This window comes from Zootermopsis nevadensis, unplaced genomic scaffold (genome assembly GCF_977971745.1).
Source record: "Zootermopsis nevadensis isolate Lab colony 2312 unplaced genomic scaffold, Znev_1.0 Znev_ptg000016l, whole genome shotgun sequence".
NCBI classification, from domain to species: domain Eukaryota; kingdom Metazoa; phylum Arthropoda; class Insecta; order Blattodea; family Termopsidae; genus Zootermopsis; species Zootermopsis nevadensis.
In genome coordinates, this window is record NW_028259148.1 from 14317253 (window position 1) to 14331953 (window position 14701).

The window sequence follows — 14701 nt, forward strand, 5'->3', positions numbered from 1 at the left end:
GAGTAGCCAAGTTATTTTTGCAAAGAGAAAATCTTGTATCGTGAAGGACCGTCAATCAAGGTCAGTAAGTTATCTGAATGTGAAGAACTCATTTGGTAAACATGTCTTTACACTCCGCTGTGTGTTCATGCACTGCATAATGATTTGCGTGTGTCAGCTGGAGACGTAGCGCGTGTTCGAACGTGGCCATATTTCGCTCTCATCGGCCTGAAAGTTTGGAGTCCCTTGAGGTCAGGAGCTGACATGTACTTCCGGTGTTCGGTGTTGTTTGTTACGTGCTTATGAACCTGCTACTACCGCTCTTCGTGAATATCTGAGCGGACAAATAGATTCCATTGAAAAAGATACTTTAACCTATAAGAAAAAAAGTGAAACGTGACGCGCCTCGGAATGTGAGGGATTTAGAATTTCAGTGGGAGTCTAGTTTGATTTTATTAATAAATATAATGAAAATGTTGATATGTACGCTTATTAAAATAATGTGTAAAATGAACTTTAATGGGTGTTTGTCCTTCCATCTATGTCTAGGTCTCCGAATTGGTATTTTTCTCTCAGGTTTTCCAGCTAAAATTTTATATGCACTTCTTGTATTTACAGTGTATGCTATATGCTCCGTTCATCGAATCCAATTTGATATTATTAATCTAATGTCTGGTGAAGAGTATGTTTTGATAGTCATATTTCATCCATACCGGAGTCATTAGTGGCTGTTCTGTGACAACTCTGTCGTCAGAGCCTCGTTTTTAGTAACTGGTGAAGTGAAGTAGGAGAGTGTTTGTCCTGCGCACCCAACATTGTCACTGAATGACGCACTGGTACTCCTAGGTGTATGTTTTTCTCATCAAGTTGCGAGTGACACTTATATATCTTGCATTGCATTAGTGTAAGTATGTGTGTAGTGCAATGCAGGGCGCCAGAGCTTGTAGTGTTGTGATAAGGGACGCCAACAATCCCAACAGATTGTTCCAGAGCACTCGACGCCGACGCCATGTCAGGAAACTTCCCAAGGTGCGAGTCTCAGTTTGAAACAAAATGGCCGCTCTGTAGCAGGATTCAGTCAGATTGTGTTCTAAGAGCTGTTCGCTATTTTCACAAGAAAGTGTTCGTGTTATGAATTGTGGTTATGTTTAAAATGATAAACAATGAATGTTAAACAATAAGTAGGTAACGGAGGGTCAGAATAATCGATTTTAATTGATAAAATTTGCACAGTGATATGGTTAGATTTTATGTAGTTGTGTGGTAGATGTTCAGAGAGCAGTAGAGTCAATAAATATCTTTTAAATTTCGCTGTGAGCGCGAAATGGAATGTTGAAGAGTAATTTTTATGAGAGAATATGAATGGTAAGGGAACTGAACTAGTTTTCCGAATTCGAAGTTCTGTTTTTTTTTTATTTCTGTTTAATTTATATTTGAGTAATGAAAATTCTCTCTGATTCTCAGTTACATGTCTCTGACCCAATCTGACACAATCCATTTTATATTGCATTCGCTGATAAAGTTGAACGCAACTCTCACTTACCAGAAGTATTTGGTGGTTAAGCACCTGGTTTTCGTTTAACATAATAGTGTCATGATGTTATTAGTGTATAAAAGGTTATTGGACAACTGTAATTCACACACATACACAAGGGAAATGGTTTGAAAAGACGGAATATTTTTCTGTATGCTGTACACAGACTTGCTTTTATTTTTACAAGATACGAAGATCCAAGTGTTTATAAATTGAACTGATAATTGACAAATAAATTTATATATTTCGCAGAGCTTTATCTCATCCATAAGGAATCACGCATTAAAATACTGAATGTGTTGAATGTTTCAGGGGCAGAACGGGTTTGAAGAGCTACGTCGTTACATTAAGCAGGGCGGAGATTTCTGTAAGGACCTCAGCTCCATTCTGCAGGAAAGGTAATTAAAATCGTGCAGGCGATAGACTGTCACTGTCCAGGTCATGCCATTTCTTGCTTTCTTTGAACTGGAAGGTCCCGGGTTCGAATATTGGCCCGGAGATTAGTCGTCATGACTAATGTTGTTCATAGTTTTCCTATACAACCATAGGCAGACCTGGTTCCAGGGTCTTAAATAAGCCACGACCACTTCCCTCTGTCGTCATCCTACCATCTGACACTGTCCAACATGAGACTTCAGGTTCTCAAGGCGCTGAGGCATTGTCTTTAGGGTCGTTGCGCCGTGCAGTCTGGTACAAGTTTACCGACGTTTCAGAGGTGTTTGCTGCCTCCAACCTCAGGGTATTTGTCCTGGAGAAGAAACACAGAAGGCAGCCATCTTCGCTGTACAAATTGTCGAATTTAAAAAGGCGTCTCTGAACAATCAAAGAATGCCTGGTCCTCCCATTGTATCAATTTTGATGACAGATGTAACTGTGCTTTTTGTGAGGCGGAGGGGCCACGTGTGGCGCGTGAGCTGTGACTTTCCGACCCCTTGAGCAGAGCGTTTATATGAAAGTAGGGACGGGATTGAAATACTAATTTAAAGGATCGTCAACATTCGCCACTCGCGCCGATTTACCGTTCGCTGACCCGCTCCGCCGGACATCGGCAAACGAGGTTGCATAACGACCTGCAACCTGTCAGTCAACCCTTTCCGCGATGACTTTTATTCAGTAAGAAAATTACTCCCATTTATATAATTCACAAATTATTTCACTTTAAAAAGGCAAGTTAATAAAGCTGTCTCATTATACGCCAAGTAGGCGCTTGGGCGGAGAGGAAGTATAGCTTTTCATTCCTGACCTCGGCACTAGATGGGTCTGAGTGGTCAGTATCACGCCTCGCCAGGGAAAGAACCCGGTACCCATTGGACAGGAGGCTGGGTGGGCCCCAGAGCCGGTCTGGACGCAGGGGATAGAGGAAAAAAAAAATCCTCAGCCCCCGTCGGGGATCGAACCCAGGTCGTCCAGTCCACAGCCAGTCACTATACCGACTGAGCTACGCGTTATGTATATAAATTCTTTTTCGCAGATTGTTAAAATATTTTTTTTATTAATTCAGATTGTTTAGGATTTAGATTAGAATAGGAAGGGGTGGGAATGTGGTTTTTCGTAATTGATAGTGAAATTCAAATGAATGCGTTAAACAAAGCGAGACGCCCCCGTCCCCCGAATGAGAAAGGAGAAAATCGAGACACGTCGCTCGCCCCGAGCGTTGAGACTCGCTAACGAACCGACAGTGTGCTGCTTAATGTCTTCAACCCGATGTCTCTGGTGTCACAGATCAGAGGCAGAGTCCCAGTACGCCAAGAGCCTGAGCAAACTGTCCGGAAAGCTGTTGAAGGCCTCCAAGGACTCGGTGGGAACCGTGAACCAGGCTTGGCAGCGCGCAGGCGCGCAGATGGAGGTACAGAGTGAGATTCACAGGTAAGGAAGGAGCTCGGTTTCACGACAGATGCTTGTAGGTTCAATCCTGGGGAAGTTTTGAGAATTTCTGCTTCATTAATTCACTGAACACCAAGCAACCAACACGATAATCTCTTGAGGCATGTGTAAAACACATTACGACGTGTTTCCCCTGTTAAAACCATTCCTGTGAATGAAACGCTACCTGGAATTTGAGAACATTGTATTTTAAACAATAACCGGTTGATGTGCTTATTCTAATGGATTTGTTGCTTTTGAAAACTAACAGCTGAGTTTCATTGTAATTTATACATGTATTACAATAAAAAGATGAAAGAGTTATAATTTTCCCTCAACCACAACCATAACCACTTTTCTACCACATTTCAACCGCACACTCTTGGGACATAACCATGAAGAGGCTGAGGTCTGATTGCAGGGCATTTGCGTCGGCGCTGAGCGAGGAGGTGGTGAAACCATTGCGGCAATTGGTGGAAGCTCAGCACCGGATCCGGAAGTCAGTCGAGTCGGCCGTGGACAAGACAGGAAAGAGTCTGAGTGAATGGCGGTCAGCAGAGAGTAAAAGCAAGAAACAGAGCTTCCTGTGTTCACGGGAGAACGAGAAGTTGCAGGATGCCATGTTGGATGTGAGGTTAGGGCGTGCCTCATCCACGACACACCTCCATCTAGTCGGGACAGGAGGGCAGCAGCAAGGTGCAAAGGACAAGGAGACCACCAAGGTAAGCTGCTACCTGAGCAAAAAGAGATCTGAATTCATGACAGCGAGTGAAAAGCAATGACGGGGAAGGTGGATCGATATTACAGCTCCCCTGGGTCTTCCTGTAATGTTTACCTTCGAATGCGTTGACGCTGGTTTTTCCGGATATGAATGAACTTGACTTGAGTCTCTCATTTGGTCATTATTTAAACAAAACTTCAAAATTTCGTCACCATGTCCTGGATCTTTGACTTCTGGGAGGAAGAAATGGCATCCTGACATACTACTTAAACCCCCCCCCCCCCCGCCCCGGATATGTTTAGATGGTTATAATTTACGTAACAGAACAAAGTGAAAAGAATATGATACTGGAATTAGGAAATATCCCCAAGATGGGGCACTCCAGGCTTTGTAACGTGGCACAACAAAATTATTTTTTAATTAAAATGCATGTTCAAAACTTCACTTACTGCAAATTTAAATAAATTATATATTATTACTTAAAATTACAGCTACAGTATTTGTCATTTAATCAAACTACATTAAAAATAAATTGAGAATGAAACTGGAGTTGCTTCTGAGGTGCTTGGTGCCTCAATCATTGTCCTGATGTTGGAGGCTGCGATCACCTCTGAAATATCAGTAAATTACATGGGGAAATGCCCCAGAAGAAGACTGTCATCCAGCTCATTACCGAGTCTGGTGGTGGGCTTTTGTGAACCGGTGATGAACCTTAGGGTGGGCTGTTCTTTGACAAGCCAAGTATACAATCAACCGAGTATTGAAGCTAGGGGTCTCTCGTTTTCAGCTGGAGTCGAAACGTCGGAAAGCAGAGGAGGCCGTGAAGAAGGCGGACGTGGAGTACTACACGTTCAGCATGAGGGCGGAACGAGCGAGGTAAGTGACAACCCGTGCGCGCGCGAAGCGCTCAGACTGGGTTGATACCTGGTGTCTGATGACGGTCGCGTGTTGCAGGTTGGAGTGGGAGACGGCCGTGATCCGCGGCAGTCACTGCTTTCAGGCACTGGAGGAACAGCGCCTGCAGCAACTGAAAGACCTGGCATTCTGTTACCTCAATCACGTTCAGGAAATGGGACCAAAAGTTGTTCAGGTGAGGCATTTCGTTGCCAGTCCTCTGTCGTTAATCAGGAGTAACAAACATCGATTAAGATCGAAGACTTCTCAAAAAAATTTTCTTTGAATTACATGCATAAGACTAACTCATACTTGGGAGAGCCTGTCTGTCTGTTCATTCATCTCTATGCGCTGTGTGCGATACTGCTCAACAAATTTCCTCTGACTCGGGATTCCCCTGGAGGACATTCCGGTGTGCGAATTCCCTACCAAGTCACTTTCAACATCTAGGCCTTTATGAAAGTGCCTGTAATTGTCGTTGCATTTCAGCGAGAGTCTCCAGACTCTCCAGTATCAAATTTTGTAAAAATATGTTCAGTGACACTTGAGTTCCTGCATATGAACAGATAAGCTAATAGCTTCAAGATTTGAGGTTTTCACAGCGGTTGATTATGAAGATAAAAATCTTCAAGCTAATTGCTACATTTTTGTAACTTTTTCCTTTGGAACTTGCTTAAAAACTGTTATAAGCATATCTACTTCTAAATAATAATATAATATAATAATTTATTTACATTCCATGGATCCATAAGACAGTCAGATGACAATAGGATGTGGAAAAAGTCGTCATAATTAAAATAAGAGCCATAAATATCAAGGTTTATTAGCTTGGTTTTTTTTTATTTTGAGGAAAGAACACATATCAAAACCGTTTCAAAGTTACGAAATGAGTATTTTGTATGGAAACTGTTCGTACGGATTTTGTACGAACTATTTCTCATAGGTACATGACTGGTGCGAAAACTTCGAAATTTGGTGATTTTAATGTAGTTAAAAATCGATATTAGTGGAAACTAAGCATAGGATTGGACTGAATTCAGTGCTTTCTTGCATAATACTGGTATTTTTTTCTTCAAAATGCGAAAGAAGACTGTTAAAAATATGCTAGAACTGTTGTACATAACCTCAAAGTATTTTCACCTTTCTTTTTAGGAATAGTGCTAGTATAATTATTGCTGTATATTTCTTATTAACCTCACCATAAAGACTGCAAAGCTTGAATGGGAGTAGACATTTTAAGATCTTTCTACAGCTTATTTATCCTGTATAATCCTTGCCAACTTATGCTAGTTCTTAGTCGTGGAGCATAAGTCGATATGCGAAGGCAGGATAGACAAATTTCTCTGTGGCTATTTCCATTGTGAATTAATGTTATCTGTAGTCTTCTACGCTTAGACTACACAATATCATTACCCCAAAGACCGCAATCCACCCTTTTACAGCTGTAAATACCTCATATCTCATAATGAGTTTGCGTTACAGAGTGTGGAGCGACTGCGGGAACCAATAGAGTGTTGCGATGTGGCACGTGACATCCAGACAGTTGTGTCCATCAAAGGCACAGGTCAGCCCATTCCTGAGCAGCTTCTGCCTGATTTCTATGCGGAACACATTACTCTCGCCATGAACAGGGACCGCAGACGGCAGGTACGTATTTCAGGATGAAACTTACAGCTGTACTGAGCCATAAAGTAAAGTTTGTCCCACTACGTGCCATACAGGCGCTTGGGGTGAGAGGAGGTACAGCTCCTATTAATTCTTAACCTTGGCACTAGATGGGGGGTGAGTGGTCAGCATCACGTCCTGGCCGTGCTTTACCCCCAGGAAAAGACCCCTGGTACCCATTGCAGAGGAGGCTGGGTGGGCCCCAGAGCCGGTCTGGACGCAGAGGCTAGAGGAAAAATCCTCTGCCCCCGTCGGGGATCGAACCCCGGTCGTCCAGTCCGTAGCCAGTCACTATACCGCCTGAGCTACGCCGGCTCACTGGTATAAGTTCACCGACGTTTCAGAGGTCCTTGCTGCCTCCATCATGAGGGTGACAAGCTACTCTTGATGTTGGAATGATTTGCAGGCACTGGTGAAGTTACTGCAGTTGATACGACAAGACTTGGACCGAGAGCGACGAGGCAAGCAGGGCGTCGAGAACTTGGCACGTGCCCTCCAGCAGACACCTACGTTTGGTGCCGAAGACTCACAGCAGAACGTCACAGAAAAATTGCATCATGTGAGTGTGTGAGTCACAGAGGAGAAAGGAGGAGATAGAAGCCGTAATGTCATTTTAAAATATTCTTGTCTGCTTTATTATAATTTCTGCAGAAATTATGTCACACCTTTGCTTTCTTACTTCTTCATTAATAATATTTACAGAAATGCAAATTTATGATGGAGGATATGTTTTTAAAGTATTTAGTTAAAAATAAACTTATGACATATTGAAGAAAGGAATGTCGAATATCACGTGTAAATGCCATCAAAAATCACAATTTCTTTTTTTAGAGTCTGTTTCTCCGTCAGTACAGATTGTAATTTTCTCATTTTTAAGAAGTTCTACAAATCTAGTGATTGTATGATGTATCGTGTATTTATGGAAGAAAATCCCAATGTTCAAATATTTTCTTGATGCCAATTCGCCTCACCTTATATCTTAGCCTCAAGGTTGTCTCTCCAGTAGTCTTTGTCAGACGTAATGCGCTCCGAGCTGAAAAATGTCATGCCACATTGCCTCGTAATAGTTTCACACTTAACTTTGCCCCTTGGTTATTATGACAGATGCGGTCGATGCTTACTTACCTGGAGGCAATGAGATACAAGGTGCAGAGTGCTCTAGCAGAGCTGGATGGGCGGGCGAGGGGCGGACATCCACTGGCTTCCCACATACAAGTGACACGGGACAGACAGGGTCTTCAGCAGAGCGTGCTCAAGGTATGAAGCTTTTACATACTTCACATTTTGTGTAATGAGGCACAATTGCACTCAACTTGTACTTTAAACCATTTTATGACTTTCGCAATATCGGTTGATAATATAAAACAGCTTGGTCAATAAAGATATTTCACCACAGGAAACCGTAGAATATGACGACCTAATGGATTGTAGCGACGGTGGTCTAGCGGTTAGAACGCTGGCCTTGTAATCCTGGGGCCTCTGGTTCGATTCCCGGCGGTGCCCGAATTTATAACTTGTGTTGGGCAAGGCCGTGGTCTAGGCAACACGGAGTTTTCCTCCGTGGCATCCCAACAATTACTCCATTCACACACAGAAGAAGGCAATGGCAAACCACTTCTGGATCATCTGCCAAGAACGTATATGAACAGGTCCCAGTCCGAGAAAAGGATGGAAGGATGCTGTTCATAATATGTCGCCAACTTCCGGTAAAGGAGACGGCGTAATAAAGAAGAAGAAGAAGAAGAATGGATTGTAACTGCAGTAGAGTCTTGATTGTCGAACCTTAAGTTATCTGATTTTCCATTTCATCTGACATGCCATGTCGGAACTCTCCATTTTACTGTCCAGGCACTGGGATGACGTTTCCACAGAGAAAAGAAAGGAGGCTCTGAAGCCATAGCCATTACCAATATCTTAAAAAAAAATCTTTTATTTACAAATTTACATTATGTTAAATATAATCTTTGTTTCTGAGAGTTTTTTCATCTGATGCCACATTGTATTTTCTTTGTAATTTAATAATATTGTAAATTGAGTTGGATATTTACCCCATATTTTTTGTTGGGTCTTCTGTAATATCTGACATTTTTGGTTACGTGGCCGTCCTTTGGTCCTGTTTAGGTCGGACAGTCACGACTCAACCTGCAACAACATTTTATATAAGCCGAAGGTTCTTTATTGTGACCGAAAGTTTTCAATACTTGACTGTATCCTGATCCCATTGAATCTAGTTGACATCCTCGCTACTTACTGCTTTTATGTCCATTTTAATATTATTCTTCAATCTATGCTTAAATTTCCTGAGTGGTCTAAGAGGTGATTCGGCTAATCCATGAAAGGAAGATGATGATGGTAGACACAGTAGTTGTCATTTGAATCTCTCCTGATCATATTTAGACGGACTGTTACTTCAGATTTCTTACCATTTTAATTCAAATTTTACATCATTTGATATTAACACGCGTAATTCTGCAAATGGAGCGTGCGTGTTACGAGAAAACTGCTCGTATGTCGTTGATTTATTAACGCATTAAGAAGTTATTAAATTCTCCACCAGATATCACTAATGAGTAGAAAGAGGAAACAAATCCTTTTGAGCTTAAAATTTACGTAGCAGCTTTATCTAATACTTAGACTAAAAAAAGAGTTTTAAGAAAATGGTTGTCATAATGAGGGTAAGAGATGGGAAAACGTAATTGCGAAAGCTTTATAATGAGTAGAGAATAAATGAATGGATGCCATCTTGCAGGTCCCTCCGTGGGTGAGGGAGGAATCGTTGGACAGGTTAGCTGGAGACTCCCCTGACTGGACAGACAGAGGCACAGCCGATGGGAACTCAGTGCAGCCAGACAGTGACTTCGGTGAGTTGTCGCAGAATCATTAATTGCGGCTCCAGCCAAAAATCTGCATTACTTTGTGGAAAGGAGACACCATGGGTGCTGCCAGGAATTTTTACAAGGGGGGGGGGAGATTTGCTTACGTCTAAGCCACATTCTGTTTAATTCTGTCTTCTTTACTCTTGATAGAAGAATACATTTTTGTAAAACAAATATTAATGTTAATTATTAATATTTGGTATAATTCCTTGTTAATTTTTTTTAATTTTAAATTTTTAAACGTTTAGGGGATATAGATACCCCTTTCCCAACCAGCTGACACCCAGCAATCTGTGGAGAGTGTCATAAGCTGGCGACTTGACAGTTTTTTTTTTTTTTTTAACACTAGGTTTTGTTGACTGATCACGTACTGTAATTTAGATATTTAACATTTTAATCTACTTACGTACCACTGCGTCTTTAATTCAATTGTAGGTTTTACCAAAAGAAGTTTATACTCATTACCCCCCCCCCCCCCCCCCCCCCCATAATTGGTAGAGCATAAAAATTTAACACATCACTGTGAGATTACTTCTGTCCGAATCATACCTCTTGGGTGTGGTGCGGTAATACAGATTTGCACAAGCACACGAACACTCTCCATAGTCCAGTCTGTCTCAAGGAATAATATGAGAATAATAGAACATTAGCCGCCACGGTGGTCTAGCGGTTAGAACGCTGGTCTTGTAATCCTGGGGGTCTCGGGTTCGATTCCCGGCAGTGCCCGAATTTTTAACTTGTGTTGGGCAAGGCCGTGGTCTAGGCAACACGGAGTTTTCCTCCGTGGCATCCCAGCAATTACTCCATTCACACACAGAAGAAGGCAATGGCAAAAAGACACTTGGTCCAGGTGACACGTACATATATGATTCATCAGTTACAAGGTACGATACTGGCCTTCCTGTATTTTTTAATTAAATTATTCTTAAGTACGCACATGAAGGGGACGACAATTAACTAGTTTAATTAGGAACTGAGAATATTGACCTTGAGGTTTTCAAGGCATTGTGAATATAGATGTAGTCTGGCTTGTTGTCATGCGTAATATTTTGAAAAGGGTCAAGGCTTCAGAGGAACATACTGCCTCTGTCATCAGGGCTGAAATGAATAATGTTGGGATATAGCCGGACATTGGTCAGACCATGTGACCTTAACCATTTCCCAGATCCGTACGAATCAACCACTACCAACACTCGTCAGTTCCGTCCTGTTGCTGTGCGTTCCCCTCGCATATCGGCATAGAGCTTAAATACTGCAGGGCACAGCAACGCAGAAGATGGTCTGACTTTGTGTTATTCTGCATATTTCATGGGGTTAAATATTTGGGTGTGTAGATCTCCGGAGCTAAGGGAGTTGATGTTTATGTTGTGGCTGTGCTAACCAGAACGCCTGTGTGCAGACGAGTTCTCCAGTCAGGGCAGCGAGAAGGATTATCAGAGCAGTGTGCTGACTCAATGTCCAGTCATCTCAGAGTGTGCCAGCGCACCAGCAGCGGATGCTGTGCCGAGCATCGGACGGTGCCAGGCCCTCTACGAGTATACGGCCAATTTATACGATGAGCTCAACTTGCAGCCAGGTATGTGAGCGTCGTGTCAGCTGTAGAGTGTGTGCATCTTGTGGTAAGATTATGCTCGCAACTATCAATTGTCGTATGAATTACATGTTCTGTATCTGATTGGATGTTCGTTAAATTTGGGAAAGAGGTTATGCCATTAGAAGCTAGTTGAAGCTCATGCCTCTTAATTTCCTACAGTAGGTATTACCAACATTCCCGCGCCGTAGCCGCGCGGTCTGAGGCGCCATGCTTCGGACCGGCGCTGGTTCGAGTCTCGGGGGAGAAGAAATTTTCTCATGAGCTTTCGACCGGTGTATGGGACCGGTGCCAACCCAGCATCGTGAGGAAATTGGAGAGCTAATGAGTAGCGTAGTCCGGTCGGGAAAGCTAGCAATGGCTGGGGGTTCGTCGTGCTGACCACACGTCATCCTATATCTGGTTCGATGAGCGTTCACCTCTGCTTAGGCATGTGAACGTGAGGCCAGCAGTCAAGCTAGTCAGCTTTGGCTCTCTGGAGCTGTTACGCCACGGATTTAATTTTATGTATTATCAACATGATGGATGTTTAAGTCCGTGAGGTTAGACAATGGTGATGCCGTTACCCACGATGCTCTGTGTATGTTCATGACATTTTTGATGATGTCATCTCTCAGGATGTCTGTTTATGGTTTATAACGAGAGAATGTCTGAATGGTTTTTGACGAAACGTGTGGACATAGTGCCATTGGAGACTACTCCAAATTCACACATTTTAGGTGTTTTTTACTTTTTAGCATCAGCACAGAACACCCTATGGACCCATCGATGTCTGTCTGTCACACCCTCCTGCTGCCACTAGGAACTATGCAACCCCAGGGCTTCTCTGAGTGGTGAAGTGAGTTTAGGGACTCCCACTCCCAAGGCTTATCTGAATTTGGGGCAATGCCACAAGACTTGCTTCCTTAGGACTTCCACTCCCCTGCCTAGACCTTCGTCATACTGGGTTGGAAATTCCTGTTCTGCTATCTCCAGTCAGATGACCTAGGTCTTGGCAAAACTGAGACTGCTAATCTCATCTGGCCTTCCACCATCACAAGTTGGAATAACCACCTTGACTATTCACACAGGGGGTTGTCCACCCACACAGATATACGCCACTTCCGGGGTCTGCGCGTGGATTGCAACGCTTGTGATATCTGTATGCTTTTGATAGCAGAATTTGAAATGCGCGCCCTATGGAATACGCTAGAATTTCAATCGTTTTCTTCGTGCCGTACACTGTTTAACGCTGTCTCTGTAGAAGTACGTGGTTTTGTTTGTAGGACAAGAGATAGACGGCCAGTCACTTTGCCTGAAAGATGTGACAGATGCTTAATTAGTAGAAAACTGAATTTTGAGGATGATCTGGGTGGTGAAGCTGCAGGTGTGGCAAGCCTGATTTTGGACAAGCTTGTGGGGAAAAGCCTAGGGGGTTCTTCGTGGTGTGCAGGCCACTGAGGCAACCTGGTCCTCTTAGTGGCAAAGCTAGTGAGGCAGTCTTGATGGTGTTAAGCGTGGGTTGGTCTCACCCGTGACCCCTCTTAGGAGTGTCCAGTCCCGGCAAAGACGAAGTTATGGATTGCGAATGCCAGGGTTGGCAGCGGTTAGGAAAGGTGACCTGGGTGGAGCATCAAATGCAGGGGTCATGTCTTGATGAAGCCAGAATTCTTGGGAAGGGCCAGGGTAGTAAAGTCTCTGGGTTTTAATCAAAGGGGGTGCAGTCCCCAGAGGTGCTCTTACACTTGACAGTAGAAGCCTAGATGGTGTGGCAAGCCTGGGGTGCTGTAACCTGCAATTGTCATAGCCCAGGAATTTGGAATCCCAGCAAAGGCAGAGCCTAGGTTACAATGCGCGAGAGAAGAAGCCTGAGGGGCAAAGCACCAGGAGGAGAATGGGCAGACGACTTGGCCTCAGACAGTAAGATTGCTCGGGAAAGCCAGGTTTATAATTCCTCTCAGGTGGCAACCCTGGTTTGGAACAAGAATGTGAAAAGGTCTATGGGGCTTTCCAAGGGTGGGCAGTCCTTGGAGCGGTGATTCTGGAACCCAGGGATGTCTAAGCCCATGGGTGTTAAAGTCCCTGGAGGGAAAATCCTAGTGTTGTAAAGGCCCGGTTGAGATGTAACATGGGATTTTGGTAGCCAGGGGTTGGACACGACTGGTGAGGGAGAAACCAAGATGGGGGTTAGAACCGTGGGACCGCAAGCTGCTGGGATAAGTTCTTAGGGGCCAGCACTGGCATGGGTTAGCTGAAAGCCATAAGAGACATGGACGTTCGCGAAAGGTGTTCTCTTTGTTTTTGCTAAAGCCTAACGCTGACTGAAAATACAATTATCGTTATGAAATATAATTACAGGTGATGTTATCAGAATTCACGGCAAACAGGCGGATGGATGGTGGCTTGGGGAACTGAATGGTGTGGTGGGCATCTTCCCTGCAACGTACGTGCAAGAGATAGACTGACAGCCTGGCCCATCATGTGTCATGCGAGAGAGGCTGTTTGAAGCCATTGGACTTTGTTTGGTGTTGGTTTGCACACAGGGTGTTACGAGGTGCCATGTGAATGGTTTAAATGTTAGGCGGAACAGGTGCCGTTTGTTTGTGATATTTGTTTTGTGCTTCTGTTCCGTTGAGATCGAGCATTTGCCCCGTCCAGAGTGTTTAGATGGATGGAAGCAAACTGCGCGCGTGTGTGGTGAAACTGCTATGGACATAACCGTGTTGCATGGTGCAACATGCCAGTGGGTCAATGTCTGGAGCTCAAAGTGCCAACGTACTGGATCTGGTGTATAATTTATCACTTCGGATTCCAAATATATAACACCAAGTGAATCTTGTCTTTTTTTTTCGTTTCTCTAAAACTTGTAATATTAAAAGTGGATACAAAGCTAATGACTCTATAATGTATTTAGCTTGGAATTGTTGTGTTAAAATATTTTGCTCTTGTTTGTCACAATATATCAATTAATAGGAATAACTAACTAACTTGATGGCTTACCGAACCCGAAGGTTCATCACCGAATTAACCAACGCCCTCCACCGGACCCTGTCCTGGGCCAACAAAATCCAGTTTCCTCCAACTCCTATCTCCCATAGATCCCGCCTGAGATTATCCTCCCATCTACGTCTAGGTCTCCCCAGCGGTCTCTTCCCTTCAGGTTTCCCAACCAATACCCGGTGCACACCTCTTGTCCCATCCATGCGCGCTACATGTCCCGCCCATCTCATTCTTCTCGACTTAATCACCCTGACAATATTGGGAGAGGAGTACAGATTTTTAAGCTCATCATTATGCAGTTTTCTCCACGCCCCATCGTCTTCCCTCTTAGGCCCAAATATCCTCCTCAACACCCGATTCTCAAACACCTGCAATCCGTGTTCCTCCCTCAGAGTAAGAGACCATGTTTTGCACCCATACAAAACAACAGGCAGAATTATTGCTTTGTATATTTTAATCTTCAGGTTCTTAGAAATCAGACGGGAAGACAAAATATTTTGGACTGAGAAGTAGCAAGCATTTCCGGAATTTAGTCTCCTCCTAACTTCCTCACGAGTATCATTTTGATTTGTTGTTCTTCTTCCTAAGTATTTGAACTT

General features: G+C 43.5%; 1 protein-coding gene across 2 annotated transcripts in view; it reads left to right on the plus strand.

Annotated features, from left to right (window-relative positions):
- The window catches only part of Nost (Nostrin), a 49019-nt gene extending 34934 nt beyond the window's left edge, over nt 1-14085 (plus strand). The window contains exons 2-12 of one of the 2 annotated variants that reach the window (XM_087349730.1): nt 1826-1911; nt 3236-3379; nt 3798-4098; nt 4885-4973; nt 5052-5187; nt 6474-6638; nt 7063-7215; nt 7761-7913; nt 9406-9517; nt 10932-11108; nt 13461-14085. In XM_087349730.1, coding sequence (XP_087205856.1) covers nt 1826-1911; nt 3236-3379; nt 3798-4098; nt 4885-4973; nt 5052-5187; nt 6474-6638; nt 7063-7215; nt 7761-7913; nt 9406-9517; nt 10932-11108; nt 13461-13567 — 1623 coding nt within the window. In that variant the 3' untranslated portion in view covers nt 13568-14085. Of the gene's footprint in view, nt 1-1825; nt 1912-3235; nt 3380-3797; nt 4099-4884; nt 4974-5051; nt 5188-6473; nt 6639-7062; nt 7216-7760; nt 7914-9405; nt 9518-10916; nt 11109-13460 lie in introns of both variants that reach the window. The other variant, XM_022078886.2, reaches the window with a different exon arrangement.
- The last annotated feature ends 616 nt before the right edge of the window (nt 14086-14701 follow it).